Source organism: Melanerpes formicivorus, unplaced genomic scaffold (genome assembly GCF_026170545.1).
Source record: "Melanerpes formicivorus ecotype bairdi unplaced genomic scaffold, bMelFor1.0.p_v2 SCAF_10, whole genome shotgun sequence".
Lineage (NCBI taxonomy): Eukaryota > Metazoa > Chordata > Aves > Piciformes > Picidae > Melanerpes > Melanerpes formicivorus.
In genome coordinates, this window is record NW_027142362.1 from 16,533,911 (window position 1) to 16,558,144 (window position 24,234).

A 24,234-nucleotide genomic window follows, 5' to 3' on the forward strand; every position below is an offset into this window, starting at 1 on the left:
TAACATGTGGCAATTTCTTCCTGAAGAGTAATTACAGTAACTTCTCATGCTGGAACATAGCTCGCCCTGTGTTCCAGGGATTCACTGTTGTCAAAGAGACAAGCACCAGCTAACAGCAGTGGTTTTAAAATGCCTTCTTCATGTACTTTCACAATTTCATGATGTTTGCGTTTATTTCCACACCTGTATTGGCTTAAACTTCACAGGCTGTGCAGTTTTGCTATGAGGCCAGCTTCTCTCAGCCAGTTCGATGTGCAGCCACTAGATGTCACTTGGTTAAGGTGTTTTTCCCCGTCCGTGAGTTTATCAGTGTTGGCCGGTAACTCCAGACGTATGTTTTGATTTTAAATCGTTTTCAATAAGAAATGAGGATGCTGATGAATATTTTACCAAATTTAATGATTATGATTATTTCATGTTTCAGAACCTGGGCTCCTAAAACACTGTGACAAAGGTTAAGTCACTCCTTTTATTCAGAAAGTGTAAGTCATCTACATTTTTCTATCATGTTTGAAATTTAGGCCCAGACTTGTAGCTCCACTAAATCATACGTTTGCTTGTTTTGCAATTCTGTTGCAACTTATGGAATTACAGAACTGGGAAACACAGTGTGCAGCAGCAGCATGTCTGATGAGAGTAAGTATGTGGTGACTTTGGAAGAAAAAGCACAAAGCCTCAGCTAGTTCCCTTTCTTCTGCTCAGTTCATATGATGAGTCAGAAACGAGAGACCAGAGAATGAAACACACAGAAATAAACCCAAGAAGTGTCACTTGGCCTGCTGTGAGTAACAGAAATGCTGTCAAGTACAGCATTTATGGTTTAAAAGCTCTATGTATTTTATCCTCAGTGTAATAACTCTGCTTTCTAATGCTTCTGACTTTGAACCTGGACTAAAAGCTCACCCTTGCACAGCAGACCCAGGTTGAAAAGCATTCTCCCCTACAGAAAGCTTTGCTTGATTTTGGTACCATTATTAAAGAAAGCTGAAATCAAACTAGAAAACCCCTTATAACCAAAATTTTCTTTCATGATGTCAGCGTCACATCAGAGATTAGTGAAACCATAGACTGAAGACTTTGGGGAATTTAGGCAGATGAAATCAGAGGAGGATTTGTCCACAGGATTGTCTTCCAAAACCCATTTCTGACTGTGTATCTTGTGAAGCAGAAGTTTTATACAAAGTGACTTTAATGTATACAACCTACAGATTATAAATCAATTTGTAAATGATGCATCTACAGAGTCTAATTTGAAGACAAACCTATTCAAGAAGAAAATGAACAAATAGATGGATCTTTTCAAGCAGACTATATCAGCTTTCCTAAATAAACTGGTCCTAAATGATTCATGGCCTGTGACCACTTTGCTATGAGAAATCACATTCAGATTTCAAAGACTGCAGCAATTAAAGCTGAAAGCCTTCCCTGTGAATTTAGCTAAATAAATTCATCATAGCAGCATATGACATAACATACTGTAAATTGCATATCGAAAGCATTAAAATATCAGAGATTAATATTCAAGAACTTCTTTGCTTATTCTGATAGTACAAAGAGTATGCACTTCTAAGGTGAGGGTGGAAAATTTAGTTATGCTCTTTTAGGGTGAAGGCTAAAACCTTGAGCAGAGAAGACGCCATAAAAAAAATAGTAGGAGATACCTGGGGTATCAGGTTTCTCTACCAGGCAAGCCAATGTTCTTCCAAGGAGAGTGCAAGATGCAAGAAACTTTACTCAGTGTTAAACCAACCTTAATAATTACACATAGGAGAATGCTTGCAATTATCCAGGGGGGTGATGTCGTCAGCACTTCCACAAGATGACAGCTTAGCCATTACAATGAAGGAGAGCTGGAGTGCAGATTTATTACTAAGTTCTGGGGCTGCCAGAAACATAAAATGGAGAAGTTTTAAGGGCTGTAGAATATTGCAACGATATGCAGAATGGTGAGATCTTATGTTACTTTTATGGTTTATTCCAAAATGTTGTGCACTTCGAAGTAATGGCTATGTTAACTCTCTTAGGATGTTAGTTCCACTCTAGCAGCTCTAAACCTCAGTTCAGCTGATTATTCTAGTTGCTAGTAATTAAGATTGCATTTCATGAGTCTCAGCCTTACTAAATTGTTACATTTTTGTATGCTACAAAAATAATACTAACCACTATAGTAATTAAATTATTCATATTTTACATTGGTTCCACTTCAGATGTATGTATAATGAGTACCAGAGCAGACAGACAATTTTTTTGTTTGTTTGTTTTGTTAATGGGAGAAACATGGAATCATTCACATTAGACTCGAATCTTTCTAATTTATCTGGCTGCTTTAAAAAGAACAAAAAAAAAAACATCTTCAAGCTAAACCAAGGAAATTAGTCTTTGTTCATCTTCACACCTCACTTCAGCCCTGCCATGGTTCTAAGGATTTCCTTGCCTGGATGCCCTGCTGTGCTGCAGAACGCACTAAGAATAATGAGAAGGTTGCTTTTTTCTCCAATACTACCACACATGTTGTCATCACTGCAGTGCAAAACAAGAGTAAGTCTATCATTTTACAACACTACCTAGAGCCATCCCACTAAGACCAGTAAGGCTTATCCAATTTACACTATTGTAACAGACCCATTTCTAACCTATACCAGGGAAATCAAACAAAATTTGGTCCCCAGACCAAAAGATTAAATGTTTTGGGTAATTTTCTGCCCTGCAAATTCATTGTCTCACTGGTGGAGAATATGTTAGTGAGATCCCAAGTCTGTAGCTGAAAGTGAGTTTCTGTCCTGGCTGGGACAGAGCATTAGAAAACCTTCAAATTTAAAATAACATGGAAAGCTGCATCTTCAAAGCCTGTCCCCTTTCCTTTCTGAGCACACATCAAAATGTCCTGTTATAAATAAAAGTAGCAATTGCTCTTTACTTTTTCTTTCTTCTTAAATTCCTCTTTCAGTAAAAGTTCCAGTCACAACCAGAGATCAGATCAATGATTGTTATACAGATCTTTGTTGCAGATTGTAATGGGTTGGGGCAGGCCCCCTCCCCACCACGCGCAGAAATAACGACTCAGACAAACGGATTGCAAAGGTGATGGAAAGTTTAAATAGAACAGTGAGTGCGTGCAGGAAAAAAAAAAAACTAAAAATACAGTGACGAGAGAGAGAAACCCAAAAAACAGACCCAGAGAAACCCATCCCTACCTGAGGGTACATCCGAGACCCCCAGGGCTCCTTCTTCCCCCTCCCATTGCTAGGCTAGTCTCAGCTGGCCAGATCTGAGACTGCCCATCCCCCCGTGGCCTTGGGCCTAGCCAGGCCCAAAGCCAGGAGATCTCTCCCCCATGTTACCGGCTGACGGAGGAGGAAGAAAAGAGGAAGTGCCAGACCCCGCCGCGAAACTTATAGTGGTGCAAGGGATCATGGTAGGAAATAACCTAATTTCCTGTGTCCACCCACTGGGCTGGACTTCTGGACACAGGAAGCACCCCTGTAGCAGAGGGCACCCAGCCCAAACTACGACACAGATTTAGTCAAAAATTGCTGTCTGAGTTCCTACTGCACAAAACACACTGTCCAGATACAATAAAGATGAGCTTTACAACAATGTTAATGTGCACAGTGAATCTATAGGAACTTAACTCGCTGATGTATCTGAGGGGCTATCTACAATTAATATGTAGTAGTTGAGTTATTTCATTAGAATTGATTATTTTCATTGATGGTGGCTTGGAATGAGGAGAGAACCAAGAATAATGGCCATCTCTAAGGAATAAAGCACGCATCACCTAAGAAACTACAATGCAAAGCAAAACCAGTTCACAAATACCTGCAGATTCTAGTTAGCACCAAAATGTATGGCAGGTTCCTCATCTTCCTGCCACCAGATTATTTCCACAAGTGAGGAATGATATAATGATAACTTAGTAATTGCATAGTTAAGCTGCAAAAGCGTCATACATCTGTCTATACATCTGTTCAATTATCAATAAAGCATAGAATCATGTTCTTCTGATTCAACATGAACTGTATTCCATCCACTGTATATTCTATGCCAACTACAGCTGTGACATTGTATTCTTGAAGACAGCAAAAAAAAAATTAGAGAGGTAAAACCTTTCCTTCTGGAACCCCCTTTGATTTGCATTCACAAAATCACAATTTCCAGGGTATTCATGCATTAAGTCTTCCAGTCTGTATCGTATAAACCTTGCACTGACTGGTGGTTTTGTAGTTGTGCTTCCATCTGATCAATTCAATCCCATTTATTTTATTTCTATTTCTGTCAAAATTCATATCTTATTACCTGACCTCTTTTCCTGCACAAGATTCAGCATGTAGAATACTACTGTGCACACCAGCTTGTGTATCCTCAGTCACAACAGGAAATCTGATCTCATTAATACACAGTTCCTTATTCTTTCACTCAACCATAAAGCCAGCTTCAAAGTAACTGCTCCTCACAGGCAAAATACTGGTCTTTTTTTAGGAAAAGACAGATCAGACTTTGACTTAAAAATTACCAGGATCTGAAATCCACATCAGAAATCTTTTGTGCCTTTCTCTTCTGGCTCTGAAAGTTTGCTATAATTTGAGGGAAGCAGTTCTTCTCAGTTTGGGTAGTCTCACATGGAGAATAGCATTTAGTTCTTAAGAGAGGCTTGTTATTTTACAGTTAAAAAAAAATTCTGAGGTCCTGTCCTGGATGCCTAAATGCATATGTGACTGACTTACAAAGAGCATTTTGTGTGTTTTGACAGAAGAATGTGGTACACAATGATCTTTTTTGGCAATATTTTGAAGAACATGGAAATTTTGAAAAACCAGACATCCAAATACGTGACAGAGCTGAGCTCTAAAGAGGGAATCTTCATGAACATCTTTTCTCAATTTCCAGTTTATAAAATAGGTTATGCCAATTTGGAATATATCATCAAGTAAGGCGAAGTTGGGTAAGCAAACTTTTTTTGTATGTAATAAGTAGGACATAGTGGTCTGAAGTCTGTTCAGACTGAAGCTGTTTCACTAAGCTGGTTGAAGGTGATTTGTCTGTTTTTACAGTGAGGCTAGGAAAAAAGCTTCATATCAGTGTGAGATCCCTTATCACTTCTGAATGAGTGAAGATACTAATTTGTTCACAGGAGAGGTTTATGAATCTATTGTTCTTATCCTGTTAAAAAGAATCCACTCATCCTAGGACCCATCAGAATGAAAACTGCGGACCTGTACATTTTACTTATGTTATAATAGGTTTTCCAATATATGATAACATCAATGAATTGGACTATTGCAGAAAGAAAGGAAAAGGGTATGGATTGTTTCTATCTGGATAAAGAAATGCTGATTTTCTAAATGAGAATCTGTTATTCTGCTGGAATTGTTCATGATGTACTCTGTTTTGATATTTTAAATTAACTAACAGACTTCTGTGTTTTCTTTTAAAGTTCTCTACATGACAAACAAAGTAATAAAATGGAAAATGAGAGTGAGCTAAATGTTCAGGAACCATCTTGAAGCTGTTACGTAATTTAAAATATTTAATATAATGTTATAACATCAATGGATGGATGCTTGGCAAGATTAACTAAAACATGTTGAAAGAAGAAAACTAGTAACTATTAAACAGTGCAAAAGGGCTCTATCATGCTTCATATCATAGAAAAGTGATACGATTGGTTATTCTGTCTGCCAATTCAATAAAGCTCATCCAATTACTCAGAGCAAGCAAAGTCTGTTTTAAAATGAACCCATCTTATCCATAGCACACTATTCAAAGATGCTACAGTTTCTATAAATGTTTGGTTGGTTGGTTTGGGGGGGGTTGCTCTGTTTTGGTTTGGTTTGGTTTAGTCTGACAGGGATTAGGAGACCATGCTCTATGGTCAGGAGACCCTTTAACCATTTCTTTTTATTTTTGATTGTTGTTCTTTCCCTTAGTGATGAACTATGGAAATTGAGATTTTCCTACTTGTATAGAACACTGTACTTTCATTACAGTTTCATAAGAGACAAACTAAAAAAAGAAAAAGCACCAATAGAGCCTTACAGAAGTAAGAATAAATTCTAACAACACTATAGAGGCATGATAAAAATTTCAGAGAACAGCTAATGAACTGGTATAAATGTTTCAAGGTTAGGAAAGAAAAGAACCCACAAGGATGTAGTGGTACCAGTCACACAACTAACAGATACTGAACATATCCAAGTTTACCATGAACAGCTGGATAGAACACATAGTTTCTTAGAAGAGGTTTAGGAATCAACTGCTCTTATCCTGTCAAAAAGAGTTGACTCATTCTCATCTTTCAGGCAGAATATGGACTTTTTAAAAAAGAAGCTACAAAATAATTAAATTTAAATATAGAACCTTAATAAATCATGCATACAATTTCTGGAAGAGTTTATCAGACTTCTGAATAATTTTACCTGTGGTGAAATACAAAACAAAACAACAATCCATCCTGCTAGCTAATCTCATTAAACAGAAACAGGTATCCACAGAGCACTGGCCCTCCTGTTTCTAGTAAATCTCCACTCCCTTTGCCTCCCCTTCTGCAATGTTTGTCAGTGAATGCTTGTTTTTCATGATAAGCAGTAGCCACTAGCTTCCTAACCCATAGTACACAATCTCTGTTCCCAGGTAGTCTCATGCCTTCACCCAGCTGCATCACAAAATGCTAATGGTTCTGTGAACACTCTTCAGTGCCTATACAGTCTGGATCTAAAATTAGCATTTATATAGAGAGCACCATTTGTCCCAAACACTTTTAAACAAGCCAGAGATATACATGCTCTGTCCACAGGCCATTTATTCTACCATGGAAATACAGTCAGCCATGGTTTGAAAAGCAGCAGCAGTTAATAGTGCATAGCAATAGAAGAGCAGTTTAGGTCAGCAAATTATGAATGCATTAGTTCCCAATGAAGCTGTTTCTGTAATTTCATAAAGGAGTATGCAGAGTAGTTATTCAGTTAACACTTTAGAAAAAGACCAACAGCCATTTTTTGTATGAAGTAGCGTCTTTCAGTCAATCTGGAATCAGTAAGATGTTTTTGTTTGTTTGTGTTTGTATTTGGTGGTGGTTGGTGGGTTGGTGTTTTTGGTGGGTTATTTGTTTGTTTGGGTTTGTTGGGGGTTTTTATGGGGGAGTGGGGTGGGTTGGTTTGCGTTTTTTGCCAGGCGATCACATCAAGATTGCTATACAAGTAGCAAGGCTGCATGAGTGCACTTAGACAGGCCTACAATCAACTCTTGATCTTGGCAGTAACCACCAACTGACATAATTGATAGGTCTGGTTTTAGTCATGGAACCTAACATTTACACTCTGGCCCATAATTATATTTAGAAAATACACACACACCTCTTCCTGCCCAGAGGAAAAATCCCTGCACAGTACATCAGAAAGACACTAAAGATTCCACTCACCCATCCCTAAAGACAAATTTCCTTTTCAATGCTGTGCAGTCAGTTGTTATGTTGCCAACCTCCTATAGAAAGAAAATAAGGGAACAAATTAGGATACAATTTCATCATCCAAGTAATAAAAAAAAGTCCTTCCTTACAACAATCCAGTTATTTAGAAAGTAGTGCATATTACAAGATGTGACCAAGATATTTTTTTCATCATATATAATGAAGCTGCAGCAAGCAAGGTGAGACTTACCATCTCAGTAAAGACTTAGCACCTCAGGAGGCCAATACAAAGCATAAGGTTTTTTCATGTTATTTTATTATAAAAGTGAGCAAGTCATATGCATACTTAACACATAAGAGGCTGCAAAGTATTAAAGTAACTCTAGATCACATTAGCATAGCTTTGATCTGCAAGAACAGTAGTGGCAATAAACTTTAGCTTTGTACTGATTTTTTTTTTTTTTAAACTCCACCATAGTTCCTTGTGGTATCCTTTGTTATGCTGAATCCTAAATTCAAACTCAGCATGCAAATTTCCCCATGTGTTTAAGTCTGGTCTTGATTTATACCAAAAACACATTCTATTTCTTCAAAGGCTGACTGAACAAAGTCCAAGAACTGCAGCCACAGGATTCTGTTTTGGTTTCAACTTAGCAGCTGAAATTAAAAGTTGTGAGGGTTATATTGCTGAGACGTGCAGCTTTCTTTAGGGATGTATTTTGTGACTGCATCCTGAAAAATGGTTGTCTTGCTTAGTATGAGAAGAACTAGAGGATTTTTGTTCTAGATGATCCATTCCTAACATTCTGTGATTCTGAGCCATTATAACAGCCTAGTCTGACTCTTTTGTAATTCTTGATCAAGGCTTTAAAATTCTTTTCAATAGCTGTGTAGACCAAAGAAAGTTTCTGATCTCTCAAGACACTTTTATAGAACACTACATCCCTGCCTTTTAACATTGTACTAGATACTCTGTCTCAGAAGGCATTATGGACTCCTGTAGACAGAATTTCCTTTTCTGGTGCACACTCACCTGAAGTATAGAATAAACTAGAACAACAAAAATTTAAGCAATTCCCCAAAACTCAAGTCTTTAACGTCACCTATCCAATATTTGTATGTGTGTGAGAAATTACATCTGTCATTCAAACCTAAATAAATTTGCATGGAAGAAACTGCAGAAGTTTGTTTAAATAATATTTTTTGTATCTGTTTGCAATAGTTTTTATGAGAACAGCCTGTGTTGAGCTTGCTTCATTGTCCTACTTTATCTCCCAACCAAGTTACTGAAAGATGAGCTTTACAACCACAATCTTATCTGAGTGAGTTTGTGACAATTCTCTCGGTTACTGGCCTTGTTACTCACCCAAAGTTTATCCCATCACCCAACTTGCACTTAACTCTTTGTTCAGTTTCCTTTTCAAGGGAAAGGCATTTCTCAAGTGCTTTCTTGAACTGGACTGACTTAAAAGCCACCGGTGCAAACTGGTCATTTGCTGAAGAATGTTGCTCTTACAAAACTGACATGATCATACTTTCTCAATTAGCACTTACGTATGTAGCATAGGCTCAAGGTCTTGTTTGCACGGTGCTAGACTGCAGTAAGTAAGAATCTCAGATGGAGAACTAGCTTTGTCTTATCTGTGTTGTCTCTACCTAAAATGTTTCCACATACAAATGAATAAATGTGGTTAGAAAAACATGAGATACACAGAGCTAGAGCAAACACCCAGCTGTAGTTTATTTTTAGTGTTATGCCTTCTCTTTTGGCCTAACCAGAGAGGGAAGGCAGGGCCACTGAATACTGAAGTTTTACTGACCTTTTATAGTAGGAAGCATCTGTGTTAAATTCAGTTTTTAGTAGCTCTTCCCATTTCACATTTCAGTTGTGGAACATTAGTATTTACAGGACAATGTTACGAAGCTGGTTTCATACATGGTTACAGTCACTTCAGACCTAATACTCGTTTGTTGCTCTCAATCATTTCAACAACTATGGCATTTAGAATGCCAGTGTACTTAATCAATTATCTCATGATTAATCCAGTTATCAAAGATGTGCAGTACCAGAACAAATAGTGAAATAAGTATTAATTCATTTGCAACCAAAATGCTATGATTTATGTGAACAAAGTCTTTCACCATTCTGTGCTACCACAGCTGAACTTCCCTATTATGTGAATTATCTCCTGAGCAAGCCAATTTCCAGCCTACAGTTGTTACTGAAACATGCAATGGATCATTTGGCACTGAAATTTACATAGCACCACACACAGGTGGAAATCTTCAAAGCCAAACAGCTGTCTCTAGGAAGCCTTTGTTTCTCAAACTCAGTAAAATATCTACCTCCTTCTGCACTGCCAAGAATGAGGCACACATTTTCTGTATGTAGCTCTTTTTGTCAGAGGAAATCTGATTCTAATGTGGGACTGAAGACAGCAACATATCCCAACCCAGCAGCCAGGAGAGAGGAAACAGGAATGCAGAAGGCAACCTGATTGCACAGACTAGCTTGAAACTAGCTAGAGGCATCTTCCATTATCTGAAGGACATTTTCAGTCTTTGTTTAAGGACTTAGCCTTTTTTTAGTTATTTTCTTCTGAATTAGACTGAGATGATTCTGACAGGGTGTATATGGCGAGATACTGCCAGGCCATCCTCCTCCAGCTTAACCTGTGAGATTTTACTAATGATTGTACACTGAGAATATGTATTACAAAGCCAGTCAGGCGAGAATGTAGATAACCATTTTTACATAGAGGCACAATAACAACTTTTATTGACTTATCTGGGATGTGTATAGTTTTCACTTTCAAATAAGTTTCATGCTCAAGTATGAGTCTGACATTCTCCAGTGTTGCAGAATCACAAAACAAATGATTCATAGTTTACACCTGTCAAAAGCTTTTTTGATACAATCCCTCAGGGGCCTAAAACATAATCTGCAGATTATACACTGCTTATCAGAAGATACAATGTGACAGTCATTTTCCTTAACTGTGCAGATTTGCAGAACACAACTTGGGATAAAAAGTAATTCCATGCTCGTCTTATAGCTCTACCTTTAGAAATAAACCAGAAAACATTGATCCTTGCATACAAAATAAGTATAAACTTGCGCATTTTCCAGAAAAGCTTGCAACTAGCACAACTCTGAAAATCTCACAGCAGTATGAAGGCTGCAAAGCTTTCAAATGCTCTTATTACACCTACAGAACTGCCAAGCAGGCAGCTGATTACAAACTCTGCTGATATATAATGCCCATTAAAAAGACCACATTGCTTGTCCCTAATCAATTAAGATTGGTCAAGTTGGTTCAAATGTATATGCCAAACAGAACACGAACCTAAATTGAAATGTTAAGGTTCAAACTAGTTAAATACTTGCAATATTGGTTTAGTGTTCTTTTCTTCGGCAAGACCTCCTGAAAATATTTTCAGGCAGTTTTTCAGAGTGGATTTTCATAAATTTCAGAGAAGATTTAAAATGTAAGTTTATCCTAACTGATGCTCAAAGTATTTAAGGCTTCCTCATCCCCCCAAGTAAGCCAATTTTCTAAACTATAATCTTCTCTAATCTTGTAGAAATGTAGGAACTGACAGCAATCTAGTATCTAAGTTCTGCTAAGAGTAGCAGGAGCTGTTTAAGGCCTTGGAACAAACTAAATATTTGTGGTTGATAATTAACCATCTCAAACAATCTGCTTCCCCCTCATACTTCCTCATCCTCCTGTCCTTTACACTCAGAAGTGATGACTGAAGTGCTGGAATAAAAAAAGCCAAAACACACAAGCTCTCAAGACAGAGTAAGGTGAAACTAGGGTGAGAGGAATGGAGGAAGGAACGCAGGAAGTTGCCAGGAAAGGTCCTCCCTCATCCTATCTTTTTGTTTTATTTTTTAATGCAGTATTTTAAACTTCATTATTGCCCATGAAAGTGCCTCCTCATTCTGTTGGTCAGAACCACTTGTTGCAGATACAGGTGTTGAAATCATTCATTTAGCAAGTACAGAAGAAATGGGTGTCTAGAAATATTTTCTACTCCAGATTTGTCTGGCTCTGCTGTGAAGATTTTTACTTACTCAGGTAACAGGTTTGTATCTCTCATTGTTTTTCCTAATTGTCAAAGAGATTTATTTTTCATTGTTCAGACCTACTTGTTTACATCTCTCCTGTGTATTTTTCTCTGTGTGTTCCTCCCTCTCTGTAAAGCCTCAATTTCCGTGACAGCAGTTCCAAAGAAATACAAGTTCTGCTCTCATGAGGGTGTAACTCCTAAGAGTCATTGTTAGTCACCAGTTCAGCATTTAATGTCTCTGAAGTTTCTTCCCTCTAACACTATAAAGTGCTTTTAAAGTGTATCCTCTTCGAATATGTTGCCTACAGTAAGCCCACAAGCACATAATATTCCACACATAATGCAAGAGCATAGGCAGCCCAGACTTACTGGGCTTTGTTTTTCCCTTCTATTTAATTCTCATTTGTTAAGATCTCAATGACATAACCCCAAAATGAACACGATGTACTCATGAGGAAACCAGACTGACACAAACCAAGAAATAGCATTCTTCTAAGGCAACTATACAATCACTAGGTTAACACTGACAGAAACAAGCTAAACCCACCTTTTATTTTTAAAGTGGAAGTAGGAGCAGATGACCCATGCATTGTATAATTACATTTATGTTTGGCATTTGTATTTGGCTTCTCTTCACTTACAGCTGTTTATAATACAAACTATGCAGTGCATTATAAAAGTAATTAAAAGACACAGAAATACAGGATGTGTTAACATTTCAAGAATACTCTTTCTAGTCTCAGCTGTGTGTCCATGGAAAGTCAAACAATACTCTGGGTGATGAGTCCTGAAAGATTACCTTAGGGGCTACAGACTATGAAATGCACCTTGCAGATGATACTCATTTCATGAGGCTACGCTTATATAAACTAATGGGTTTATTTCATACCAGAAAATGTATGATGGCTTGATATCTATTGCTGTAAAGGAAGTTTCAGATATGTGTGCAGCCACTGCATGTTTGACATAGGCCATGAATCCACACACAAAAGTTCATCTAAAATAACTCCCAGAAAAAACGAAACATGAAGAATGAATTCTGGATTTAAAAATCACATTAAAACCTCAACCCCATCAACATTTTCTTGCTCTGTAACCTCTGATGGATTAGCATAACCATATAATTTTTTTTTTTTTTTTTTTTTTCAGATACCAGTGGGTAATTATAGGAACACAGAGTGGATCCTCAGCTGGTGAAAAACGTTATAGCTGCACAGATGCCAGTTTATGTCAGCTGAAGTTCTGGCCCATAAAATCCCTTCTAAACCTGAAAGAACATCTTGTACTAAAGTGTTATTGGTCTTTAGGTGATTGAAAACTGTCTTTATGAACAGTGTGGCCTGGGGGGAAAAAAACAAACCAACAAAGACTGCATGTCTAACAGCTTTCTGCTCTATGTTCCTTTATTTAACTGGATTAGAGTGATACATTTCAGCATAAGCATGCATAGTGCAAGGCACCATCATTCACATGCTGCTTCCCAATAGTGGAACCATCAGTTTTATTATAGATGTGACTATGTGCAAGAAGTCTAACTATAACTGGAACATAAGCCAAGAAGCAGATGGGGACTCTGATTAAGAGTATACCTCCTGGGTGTATGTTGTACAAGCAGCATCTCTGGCAGAAGAGAGAAGGATATCAAGCCCTCTTGCAGGTTATGCAAGATAGATATAAATACAGCAACATAAGCTAGAAATTTAGTTTTAGATGCTGTGCATTAAAGAAAACGTTCTACTTCATGTGAAGTAGACAAAACACTAACCTCCATGCAACATAAAATGTGTCCTCTCTGTTTCACAGGAGAGCAGTTTGGGTTACCTAGCTTATTATTTAATACTTAAAAAAATATCCTCATCACTACAGTAGGTAACAGTGATTTCAATGTGGAGAATTAAATACACTGCAAATGCTGGGTGTAGTGGAAAAGAGAGAAATACTCAGTAGAAGAATAATATTTTTTTAATGGGTCCTTTAAATTTTATGGTTAACATATTCAAACCTTACATTTAAGAAATTGATTTCAGACCTTTTTTAAGAATCAAGGTTTTTGTAAACATCTATTTGCTTCACCCTGGGTAACATACCCAACTGTAAAGAGTAAACCTAGTCACTCTTTAAAGTCACATCAGGACACAGTGTCACCTGCATATTCAAGGTGTCATTATCCCACACTAATCTCTCAACTTTTTAAAGATGTCTGCTCTCTGATTTTCTAGTACTTGTATTGCTGTTGGAAATTTTGTTATTGCCAGTGGTACAGAACTGTAGCAGAGCTGTCTTACAGTTCATACTGCTCTGGCAGTCCAACCAGAAATATAAAATTCTCTATGATTGACCAGTGAATGAAGGCTCAGAGCATTCTCTTTTTTTCTAGAGGATTCTCTTTTTCCCCCCCCCCCCACATTTTTCATCCAGAGAATTTCAGTTCCCACTCACCACAGCTCATGCAGAATCAAATGTGGCTGAGCAGAGCCATTTCAATATGCGATGCAACACGCAGAGAGTAACTCCAGACTGATACTGACAAGGCCCAGAGGACAGAATTTTGTCCTGTTCATGTGTGAGAACATTCACACATGAATAACGCTGTCTGTACAAGAGTATTTTTTTGCTGTCACACTGCAGTATGCACCTATTCTTGGGATATTTACACACACTTGTGTAACTAAGATTCTGATTTAAATCACTTCCTTGTGACTGTTATGACAATTACACTGGCAATGCAGTGATAATTATGCTTCATTACTAAATTTCTTACATGATAAAAGTTAATAATTTTGTGATTATTCAAATTGGTACCAATTTTGTCAGTGAAATAAGGGAAGTGTTAATTATGCATAGAATTCTGCTGTTTCCCTTAGTGGGGTTTGTCTATGTTAATGAAATCCTTAGATAAACCTTCAGCTCTTATTTTGCAGTGTGTTCAGACTGACGCGTTGACTAACCAATTCAAGCTGACTACTTGCAGCTTTAGCAGTATTTCAGTGAAAAAACATCTTCAGGTCTGCTGTGTTTGAAGATGTGCACTACTGAATGAGGTGGTAAGAGCCAGATCCAAATTGTATCTGCCATAGGCAGCATAAAATAAAAAAGAGGAGGTTGGAAACAAGCAAATTCTGTTTTGAATTGCATAAAAGGAAAGACTAGAAAATTCAAGGACAGGAGAATTCAAGGTTAATGATTAATGGGAAAAGAATTTATTGCATACCATTGATAATTCTGTTCCTTTTCCCATCTCTTGACAGAATTTAACAGGGCATTCCCTAACTCTCATTCAGAGAAAGAAGAAATGAAAAGTTTGCAGCTTCTCTCATTTTTGCTGCTTTCCTGTATCATCACCCGAGCAGACACATATGGAGGAAAAAAACAAGGTAATGCTCTTGCAAACACAGTGATCATGAACTTAAAGAATGTTTGGGCTATAAAAATGAAGCAGTACTATTTAATCATAAATATGTTGGAATTTGCAGGGAGTTGAGTGGTATGTGGGAATTTGTTCACTCTGAGACTCTTGACTTAAGGTCTTTAACAAAAATCTGATGAATGTAATTTAAGAATGTATTAGTTTGAAAATATACACTGAACCAAGATCAGAGTCTTGGTCTGCAAGCATTCTATAAAATAGAATCAATCTATGATTATAAATTTGCAGCTGTCAGTGCTTAAGCTTTCATTTTCTGAATTGCCTAATGTAGGCTGCCTTTCACCACAAATGTGATAAATATCTTTGAGTGAAAGAGATACATCTACAGTATGTTTTATAGATAAGTGCTGTGGGGGATCTTTACCATTTATGAGGTTGTACAACCATTGTCTACATTTGTGACACTGCACATTATGTCGATACCTGCGTGGCTGTTGAGTATGACAGTGCATCACAGAACTGCATTTCCTAAAACATCTCTAATGTGACAAAGACAATTCAATGTTTGCCTTCATGGTTAAGCCATAGATAGGAAGCACTAGTTTCCTTCTTACCTAACTGCATTTCTAATTTCCTAAATCTGGAGGGGGTAAATGTAGCTTTCTCCTTAGCCAGAAATAAAGCAAGATGCACACATTCACAGAAGTGCAGTCTCTTTTGGTAGCTGGGTTTACCTTTCTGTTAATTTGTATTAACAGTTTTAGAAAACATTTCCTATTAAAACCCTTTCTAATAAACACAATCTACAGGAGACAGGACCACTTTCCTTTGATTCTGCACATTAAGCTTCCCCTTGGGTTTCACTTTGAGCAATATAAAATCCTTGAGTTAAATGACAAGAATCATAAATTTCCACTAATGCCGTAACTTGGCTTGGCTTACCAGGCAGTAAGGCCTGCACATCCTTAATAGCTTAGAAATTCAATTAGAAATCGTGATCAAATTCTGTATTTTTCAGAGAACCAACAATCCTAATTTTAGCTTGAGGCTTCTCACATAATTTTGCTCCCTGAAGGGTCACTGCTGGGACCAGGGAAGAGATGAGGGAACAGAGTGCACTGACAGCAAGTTTACTGATGACACAAAACTGGGTGGAGTAGCTGACACACCTAAGGGTTGTGCTGCCAGTCAGCAAGACTTAGGCTAGAAAGTTGGGCAGGAAGAAATTTAATGAAATTCAACAAGGGCAAGTGTCAAATCTTGCACCTGGGAAAGAACAACCCAGTATATCAATATAGGCTGAGGACTGGCATGCTGGAGCAAAAGAACCTGGGGGTCCCAGTGGATGGAAGGTTGACTATGAGCCAGCAGTGTGCTCTTGTGACCAAGAAGGCCAATAGTATACTTGGGTATATTAAAAGAGGTAGGGTTTGTAGGTCGAGAGAGGTTCTCCTCTCCCTCTACTCTGCCCTGGTAAGTCTGCATCTGGAATATTGTGTCCAGTTCAAGAAGGACAGGGAACTGCTTGAAAGAGTCCAGCACAGAGCCAGAAAAATGATTAAGGGAGTGGAACATCTTCCTTACGAGGAGAGGCTGAGGGAGCTGGGACTCTAGTTTGGAGAGGAGGAGACTGAGGGGTGACCTCACTACTATTTATAAACATGTAAAGGATAAGTGCCAAGAGGATGGAGTCAGGCTCTGCTTGGTGATGCCCAATGACAGGACAAGGGGCAATGGGTGGAAGCTGAGGCACAGGAAGTTCCATGTAAACATGAGGAAAAAAAATTTCACTGAATGCATTCCAGTGTGATCTGGTATACATGACCCTGCTCTGGCAGGGGGGTTGGACTAGATGATCTTTCAAGGTCCCTTCTGTCCCCTAACATTCTATGATTCTGTATCTACTCAAGTACCACTCTGTGTTAAAGTTTAGTTCACCTTAGACACAAACACAAGGCAGAAAGAGGAAGTCACTGCACCCCATTCTTTCAAAGTTACTGGTCACGCTTCATGCCAGCTCACATTCTTCTGCTCACACATCTGTGGCACCATTTTATCAGGGTAAACCACTTCACTCTCTCAGCCTCATAAATTGCACACTTCTTGCAAACATTGGTTTGATAGCTGGCTGAATTTAAGATAAGAACTTCCATGAGTAAGTTTGATTTCTGGTCACCTTTGTCCTACATATACTACACATCCTAAATTCATGTCCCAAACTCCAGATGTGCTTCCATTGCATTCCTGTCCCAAGATTCTCAATTTTTCCCTTGCTCTGTATACATACTACAGTTATCTTAGGCATATGCTTGTGTCTATTGACACAGGCTTATGGATCAGGTAGTGACTACCTCAGAGCTGCTCACTGTACTAAGAAGCTACCATGTATCAGTAATCAAAACCTATCAAATTTCAGGAACTAAATTATTTGAGCTAATTGCATCCACAACATTTTCATGAGTTAAAGTTAAGCACAATCCAGTCCTGAGTTTCCCTGTATGATGGGCATTCAATTGTTTCAAAATGACAGCCAGAACACAACAGCTAAGCCTTGTATGCTAGACTTAAATGTTTACTTGAACCCTATGTTAATGCAAGAACAAATGTGTTTCTACAAAGGTGTCCAGCTGCTGATTTTCAGAAAACATGTGGGAATTTCATATTCAATACCTCTTCACTATGAATTTGTATTTAAATCAGGTGGGGAAAACACTGCAGGGAATTTTCTTTCTCTCACTGTTCTCCATATGCAGAAATATATCATGATGATGTCTTAGGGAAACAAGTCCAAAAGCCATTTAGAGTTCTAATCTACTTTGACTGAGTTCAGGCCATATCTAGTTAAATCATTTAAACAGGGGTCCATGGGCTAAAATTCATGACATACTGAAATACTCGTCCTAGAAGTCCCAAAAGCTAAAAGTTTGTGTATTAGGGTTCTAACCATTTCCACTATGCTATACTACTATTATTAAAAATTCTACCCATGTATTTGCTGCCATTTTCTGAGTGTCTGTGTTTTGGAAATACAGTAGGTGTACAAAGCCATTGCAGTGTTCTCAGGAGCCTTAGAATTCTACCAACATTTCTATCATCTAAACCAGTTATTCTGCCTTTTGGCACCTTGGAAAAAAAAAACCTACAAATATAATTCAGACATAAATTTTCAACATAGAGTCCAAATTACAACTGTAGTCTAACTAATTGAAGACCCTCTGAATTTTCCCATGAGAAGACACAATAATAAGAACTCGTTTGACAAAGGAACTATTCATGCATGACACGAGCTTCAATATTTCTACTAACACAAGTGACTGAACATCTTAATGAGGAGCTTAAACTCACCAGAGGCTTGTAATTCACTTGACTTAGGCAATACATTAATCTCACTACTACTGTATGAATAGTGGTTGAACTCATATGACACTGGTGAAATTAACATTTCTAGAAAATGTGATGGTGTCATCTAATTGCTGAACTTACTTTCTTTTTTTTGTCTCAAATTAGAGGAGATTATAGTTCTTTCTTAATATACATATTTTTCATGGTAAATAACTATCACCAAAAAAATATTATTTGTTTTTCTATTCTGTTTATTGTGTGCTTCACTCTACGTTCATATTGCACACTTCATTTTGGAAAACGTAGTAATCCATGTGGAGCTTCAGGGTTAGAAAAGGGTTGCATCAACAGCAGCGTAATGATAATATAGCTCATAACACTGTGTGGTTCCCTAAGGGGGCGTTAGCACAGTGACCTTTTTCCCTATATGTTAGCTAGAGCTAAGAGACTGTTTGCTGAAGGAAGGTTGGATTCCTTATACAATGGAATAGCTTGGCAGCAGGTGGATAAGCCAGCAGCCACTTCCAAGCAGCATGATTAAGATTTCCTGGCAAAATAAGCAATAACTGGCAAAAGAGACAGAAGGGGCTATCTAAACACGCATGCCAAGGCAAGGTGATAAAGTTCACTGCCAAATGTGAATTACAATTCTTGCCAATTAAAAAACCAGTAGTAGGTAATGGTCTAAGTAAAATATATACTACTTCCACACTTTGTAGCCTTTCTTCTAGAAAAATGTAGTGGTTTTTAAATTCTGTTACTATGTTACTGTGACATCTTGCATGCTTGGCACTTTCAATTAAAAAAGAAAGAAGAAGAAGGAAAAAAAAAAAAGGAATAAAAAAAAGAAAACAATTGCTAATATTCCCAGGAAGCATTAACTGCAGAAGATTGCACACCCTTGCATACACCCATTAATACCAGCTAATGAAAGTTTTTGTTCGTGCTGGAATGCTTCTATTACAACATAGTTGTGTTGCTTAAAAATACAGACATTCTCCTGCCCTCTCAGATTTTCTTACCTTTGCAGTAATATCAATTTGAATCTTTTAGCAGCAACGCTGTCTATATTTGAGCTCCTACTTGGCCTCCAGACTTCGTGGTGTTGCAGCAAATAGCTATCACATAAACAACAGAAAGGAAATGCAAAAAAAGGAATCTAGAAATATTGAGTATTAGTGGAAGAGGTATTTAAACACTGGCATTTAAACACTGGAGGTATTTAAATCTCTGGAATAGAACTAGCACATCCCATTTGGTTCTGTCCCAGTTGTTTTTAGACAACGCCTCAAAATTTCTTCTCTTTTTAAATATTTTATCTAAATACCACTTTTTAACTTTGCATGTTGTTGTACTCAGCAAGTGAAGCTGATGGAGATGACTTACACAGGAAGGTACTTAACCATGGGTGATGATGACAAAGCAGGCCCAAGGACACAAATGCTTGACCTTTGCCTCTGGAGTTGACAAACTCCTATAAATCTCTGCTACAATGGCATATTTTCACACATCTTAATGCTAACTTTGTAGAAGATTGCATTTTTAATAATTAAAAAAACCCCTTACATATCTTAAATCACTTGTGGCTTTACTTTATGGATCTCAATCTGAAAATACTCTGTAGTATCTAACTGAAGGATTTTATTCAATCTTTCAAGCACCACTCTTCTCCATTAAAGTAATCATAAGGGATGTTGGAGGACAGCAGTTAAAGTTTAACTCTGTGTTTGCCAATCTGCATTTCCAAAAGCTATCCAAATTTGGAATTCTGTCAAACTGAAGGGTGGCTGAGCAGGGGGTGTTCCTTATTTGTGCAAATAAACAAAATAAAATAAAATACTGAAAACCTGCCAAAATGCATTCTGATTTATCAAGTAATTCATTGTCCAATTAATTTATTATCCTAGCAACTGTCATGACTTAAGCCTAAAACCTGGCTTGCAATAACATTTGACTGGAATTCTGTGAATTGTTATATGAATACCAGTAAATTTCATGGACTTGAAGACCAGGGAAAAAAAAAGGAAAAAATGTTAAGAAATTATATTTATGATTAGTTGTATGTCTAGTTGATTATTTTATGTGGGTTGGCCAAGTATAATTTCTAGTTTTCCTATTTATGTCACTTGTACTTAGGATGATAGCGCCAGTATCTTCAGGACTTTCTCTTTAGCTGCTGACAATAAGAAGGGAAGGAATAGGGAAGAAACTCTGATCTTTTTTTTTTAAGGGGGATTTGTTAGGCCAATTTTTATTCACTACAAACAAAACACTTTGAGTGGTATTACTCAGGAAATGTTTTCACCCCAGAGCTTCAGCCTATCCAGGAAATCACTTGTAAGAATGATGCATACTATTTAAAATGGTTATTATTATTTTTCAAAATTGATGAAAATTACTGCTTCTCTGTAATTCATTACTTACTGCAGCACTATATTGCTTTCAGTACCTAAATTGTGAGGAAGAAATAACAATATGAATTAGATATGTTTTCAGGATGCATGGGAAAGGCTTAACCTTCAGTTTATTGTGTCAGATACACAATTTGTAAACTACGCACATTGTTTCCTAAATTACATTATGTAAGAATCCCCAAAGCCTTCCACAGACATTGAATCAAGTTCTTAGAAGCTACTTACATTTTTTTCTTATGTCTAATCCTAGACTCCAGTTTCTATTAATGCTGCAATATCAATCCTTCTGCAGTTCACTAGAGTCAGCAATTTTCAAACGTCTGTGCAATTCCATAAGTCATCTTGATTAAAATAGCTTATGACTATGACAACACACCACCTACACAACAGTCCCTAGCTAAACTGCAAGGAAACTTGACAACTCTAATTACATTTTGAGTATTTATGTAAATGACCATAAGATGGATGCAGTGTGACCTAGAGCAGAGGTTCTCCATCAATATCATCACTGTGCAGGATTCCTCAGATCTGCTGTTCAGGTTAAGGACCAACAGCAACCTAAGGAAAAATGGAGCCTTCTGAGATACTTAAAATTATCCTCAAAGCTGTTGGGTTTTTTTAATATTTTTTTTTTTCAAGAAGCATTAGAGCATTTAATGGACAGAATCCATTTTACTGCTACCAGCATAAAGCATTAGTGACTGGACCTCTGCAGTGCTAGAAAACACACAGAAAGCCAGCTGGCACATCCTCTAAAAATCTGTTGTGCTCTCTATCCATTAAACTTCACTTCCCTATTTGGAAATTAAGCTTGTTGCTTTAATTTGGAACAGTTTTCTGTAAGGAACAAAAATTACTGCTTTCTTGATAGATGACATGAAAGTGCCATGAAAGATGAGATATTAAAATGAAACTTTTGTATCAGAATTTTTGTCTATATCTTGTCAATAAGACTCTAGAAAGATTCCTAAACAAAACATGTCAGCATGCCGTACTGAAATTGCCCTTCTAGCATTCATTTGAATAGAAATCTGACATCTTTATTGTACTGTGTACAATACCAACCCTGGATGTGTTTAAAGGTTTAGATATGTTGGTGTGGGATATGGTTTAGGGGTGAACCTTGTAGAGTAGAGTTATTGGTTGGACTTGGTGATCCTGAGGGTCTTTTCCAACCTGAATGTTTCTGTGATTCTGTGATTACTCCACATCTTTTCCTGACTGGGTTCTCTGAGCTCTCACAACACATGCTTGAAGTTAGCATTTAGCACTCTGTAACTTCAGCACATCATTACTTCTGATCTCATGTTTAGACATACAGAATACAGAATTAACCAGGTTGGAAAAGACCTTTGAGATTATCAAGTCCAACCTATCACCAAGTGCCTCATCCAGGTGCTTTTAAAACACCTCCAGGGATGGTGAGTCCACCACCACCCTGGGCAACACATGCCAATGGCAAACAATTTCTTCTGTGAAGAACTTCTTCCTAACATCCAGCCTAAACCTCCCCTGGTGCAGCTCGAGACTGTGTCCTCTTGTTCTCTCACAGGTTGTCTGGGAGAAGAGACCAACCCCCACCTGGCTACAACCTCCCTTCAGGCAGTTGTAGATGGCAATAAGGTCTGTCCTGAGCCTAGTCTTCTCCAAGCTAAGCAACCCCAGCTCCTTCAGCCTCTCCTCACAGGGCTTGTGCTCCAAACCCCTCACCAGCTTTGTTGCCCTTCTCTGGACACGTTCCAGCAACTCGACATTTTTCCTAAACTGAGGATCCCAGAACTGGACACAGGACTTCCCTGCTCCTGCTGGCCAGAGTTCCTGATACAGGCCAGGATGCCATTGGCCTTCTTGGCCACCTGGGCACACTGTTGGACCATGTTCAGCCTATTATCAACCAGTACCCCCAGGTCCCTTTCTGCCTGGCCCCTCTCCAGCCACCCTGACACCAGCCTGTAGCTCTGTATTGGGGTGGTTGTGGCCAATGTGTAGAACCCGGCAGTTAGATGTGTTAAATCTCATGCCCTTGGACTCTGCCCATCTGTCCAGCCTGTCAAGGTCCCTCTGCAGAGCTCTCTACCCTCTAACAGATCAACACTTGCCCCCAGCTTGGTGTCATCTGCAAATGTACTGATGAGGGACTCAATCCCCTCTTCCAGATCATCAATAAAGATATTAAACAGGATGGGGCCCAGCACAGATCCCTGAGGGACACCATTAATGACTGGCTGCAAGCTGGATGTGGCACCATTCACAACCACTCTCTGGGGTCAGCCCTCCAGCCAGTTCCTAACCCAGTGCAGAGTGCACCTGTCCACGCCACAAGCTGACAGCTTGGCCAGGACACGCTGGACCCAGTCCAGAGCAATATGACCAGACAAGTCTTGGATCTTTAGTAAATGATTAAAGATTTCTTCCACAGCTACTCAGTTACTATAAGTAACAATTCAGTACCTGGATTTTTGTTTTTCAATGTAAACACAGCTATGCCACCTAACTTTTCTGCTACAGAGCTCTCTGGATCTCTAAGATTTCCAAATGGAAGGTTGTTTCAAATGTTCCTTTATTTCATTAAAATATTATTTGATTTGTAGCTTAAGTAAAATTAATTATGTTTTAAATTAAGTTAAATTATTTTTTATTAAAGCTGGTAGTAGATTTCCCCATGGATTTTATGTGAGCTGATACTGTCTGGAAATCTCTACCATGGATGTATGTTCTCTATGCTTGGATGGTGTGCATAGTTGGAAAATCCAGTAAACCAATACTTTTCAACTTGCTCTGCAGCAAGTTAGTCCTCCAATTGATAACTGAGTTCCTGAGCAAGCTTAATTGACCACAATAAGGCAATCAAATGTGAATATCCTTTGTTCAGTAATTTTTTAGAGTGCCATTTAACAGTATAACCAAAATCAACAGAAGAGGTGACATTTCACATCTGTCTAGCTCTGGGGAAGATCAAGGCCTCAAATACTTGATTTTTATGTTTTCTATTTAACCTGTGTTCAGTGGTGGCAGATGTCAAAGGGAAAGGTTGTAGTTCACTACACATTCCATTACACTAATGGTTTAAGCAGCTCTTACCTGAGGCCACTGTTGCAGCTGCTTCCACTCCATTGTGCCAGAACAACTGCTGAAAAACAATTCTATTTTTCCCTGGTCATCCTACTTTGTAGCTGGATCAGCTCTCTGATCTTGTCCACTGTGCAACTAAGTGACCAGCTGTGCTGTGACAACAATGAGGACTACAGGAGGTCAGGAGTGAGTGGGTGGCAGCAATATGGGGAAGAAATCTGCTTAAGAGTTCCTCAGGCAGCACTGAAGCCAAATGTTTGGCTGGCTGACTGATTTCCAAAAATCACTTTAGTGTAAGAAAGATAAATCAGAATCACCACCACTACCATTCCCTCTCTCCCCTCCCCCAATTTATTATTCCAAGTCTTTTTTTCTGGCTAGTGTAAGTAATATTATTTCTATTGGAAAGTTCTAGAGCATTGTCCTTGAAATCACCATTGTTTTGTGCACCATCAGCAATCTAGTAGCCAGATAAAAAGATCTTGTACCTCAGAGCTTTTTATGTACTTGCTCAAAGCTTTGAAGCTTTCATTTCCCTAAGATCCTCTGTATATATT

At 38.1% G+C, this 24,234-nt stretch overlaps 1 protein-coding gene and 1 long non-coding RNA gene across 3 annotated transcripts in view; one reads left to right on the forward strand and one right to left on the reverse strand.

Annotated features, from left to right (window-relative positions):
- The window catches only part of LOC137443841 (uncharacterized), a 52,245-nt gene extending 44,764 nt beyond the window's left edge, over positions 1-7,481 (reverse strand). Inside the window, exon 1 of the long non-coding RNA XR_010988002.1 lies at positions 7,418-7,481. This is a non-coding gene — a long non-coding RNA (uncharacterized lncRNA). The remainder of the gene's footprint in view (positions 1-7,417) is intronic.
- Positions 7,482-14,706: 7,225 nt separating this feature from the next.
- Positions 14,707-24,234, forward strand: part of LIPC (lipase C, hepatic type) — a 41,859-nt gene continuing 32,331 nt past the window's right edge. For both annotated transcript variants that reach the window (XM_068143949.1, XM_068143950.1), the window contains exon 1: positions 14,707-14,856. In XM_068143949.1, coding sequence (XP_068000050.1) covers positions 14,775-14,856 — 82 coding nt within the window. In that variant the 5' untranslated portion in view covers positions 14,707-14,774. The remainder of the gene's footprint in view (positions 14,857-24,234) is intronic.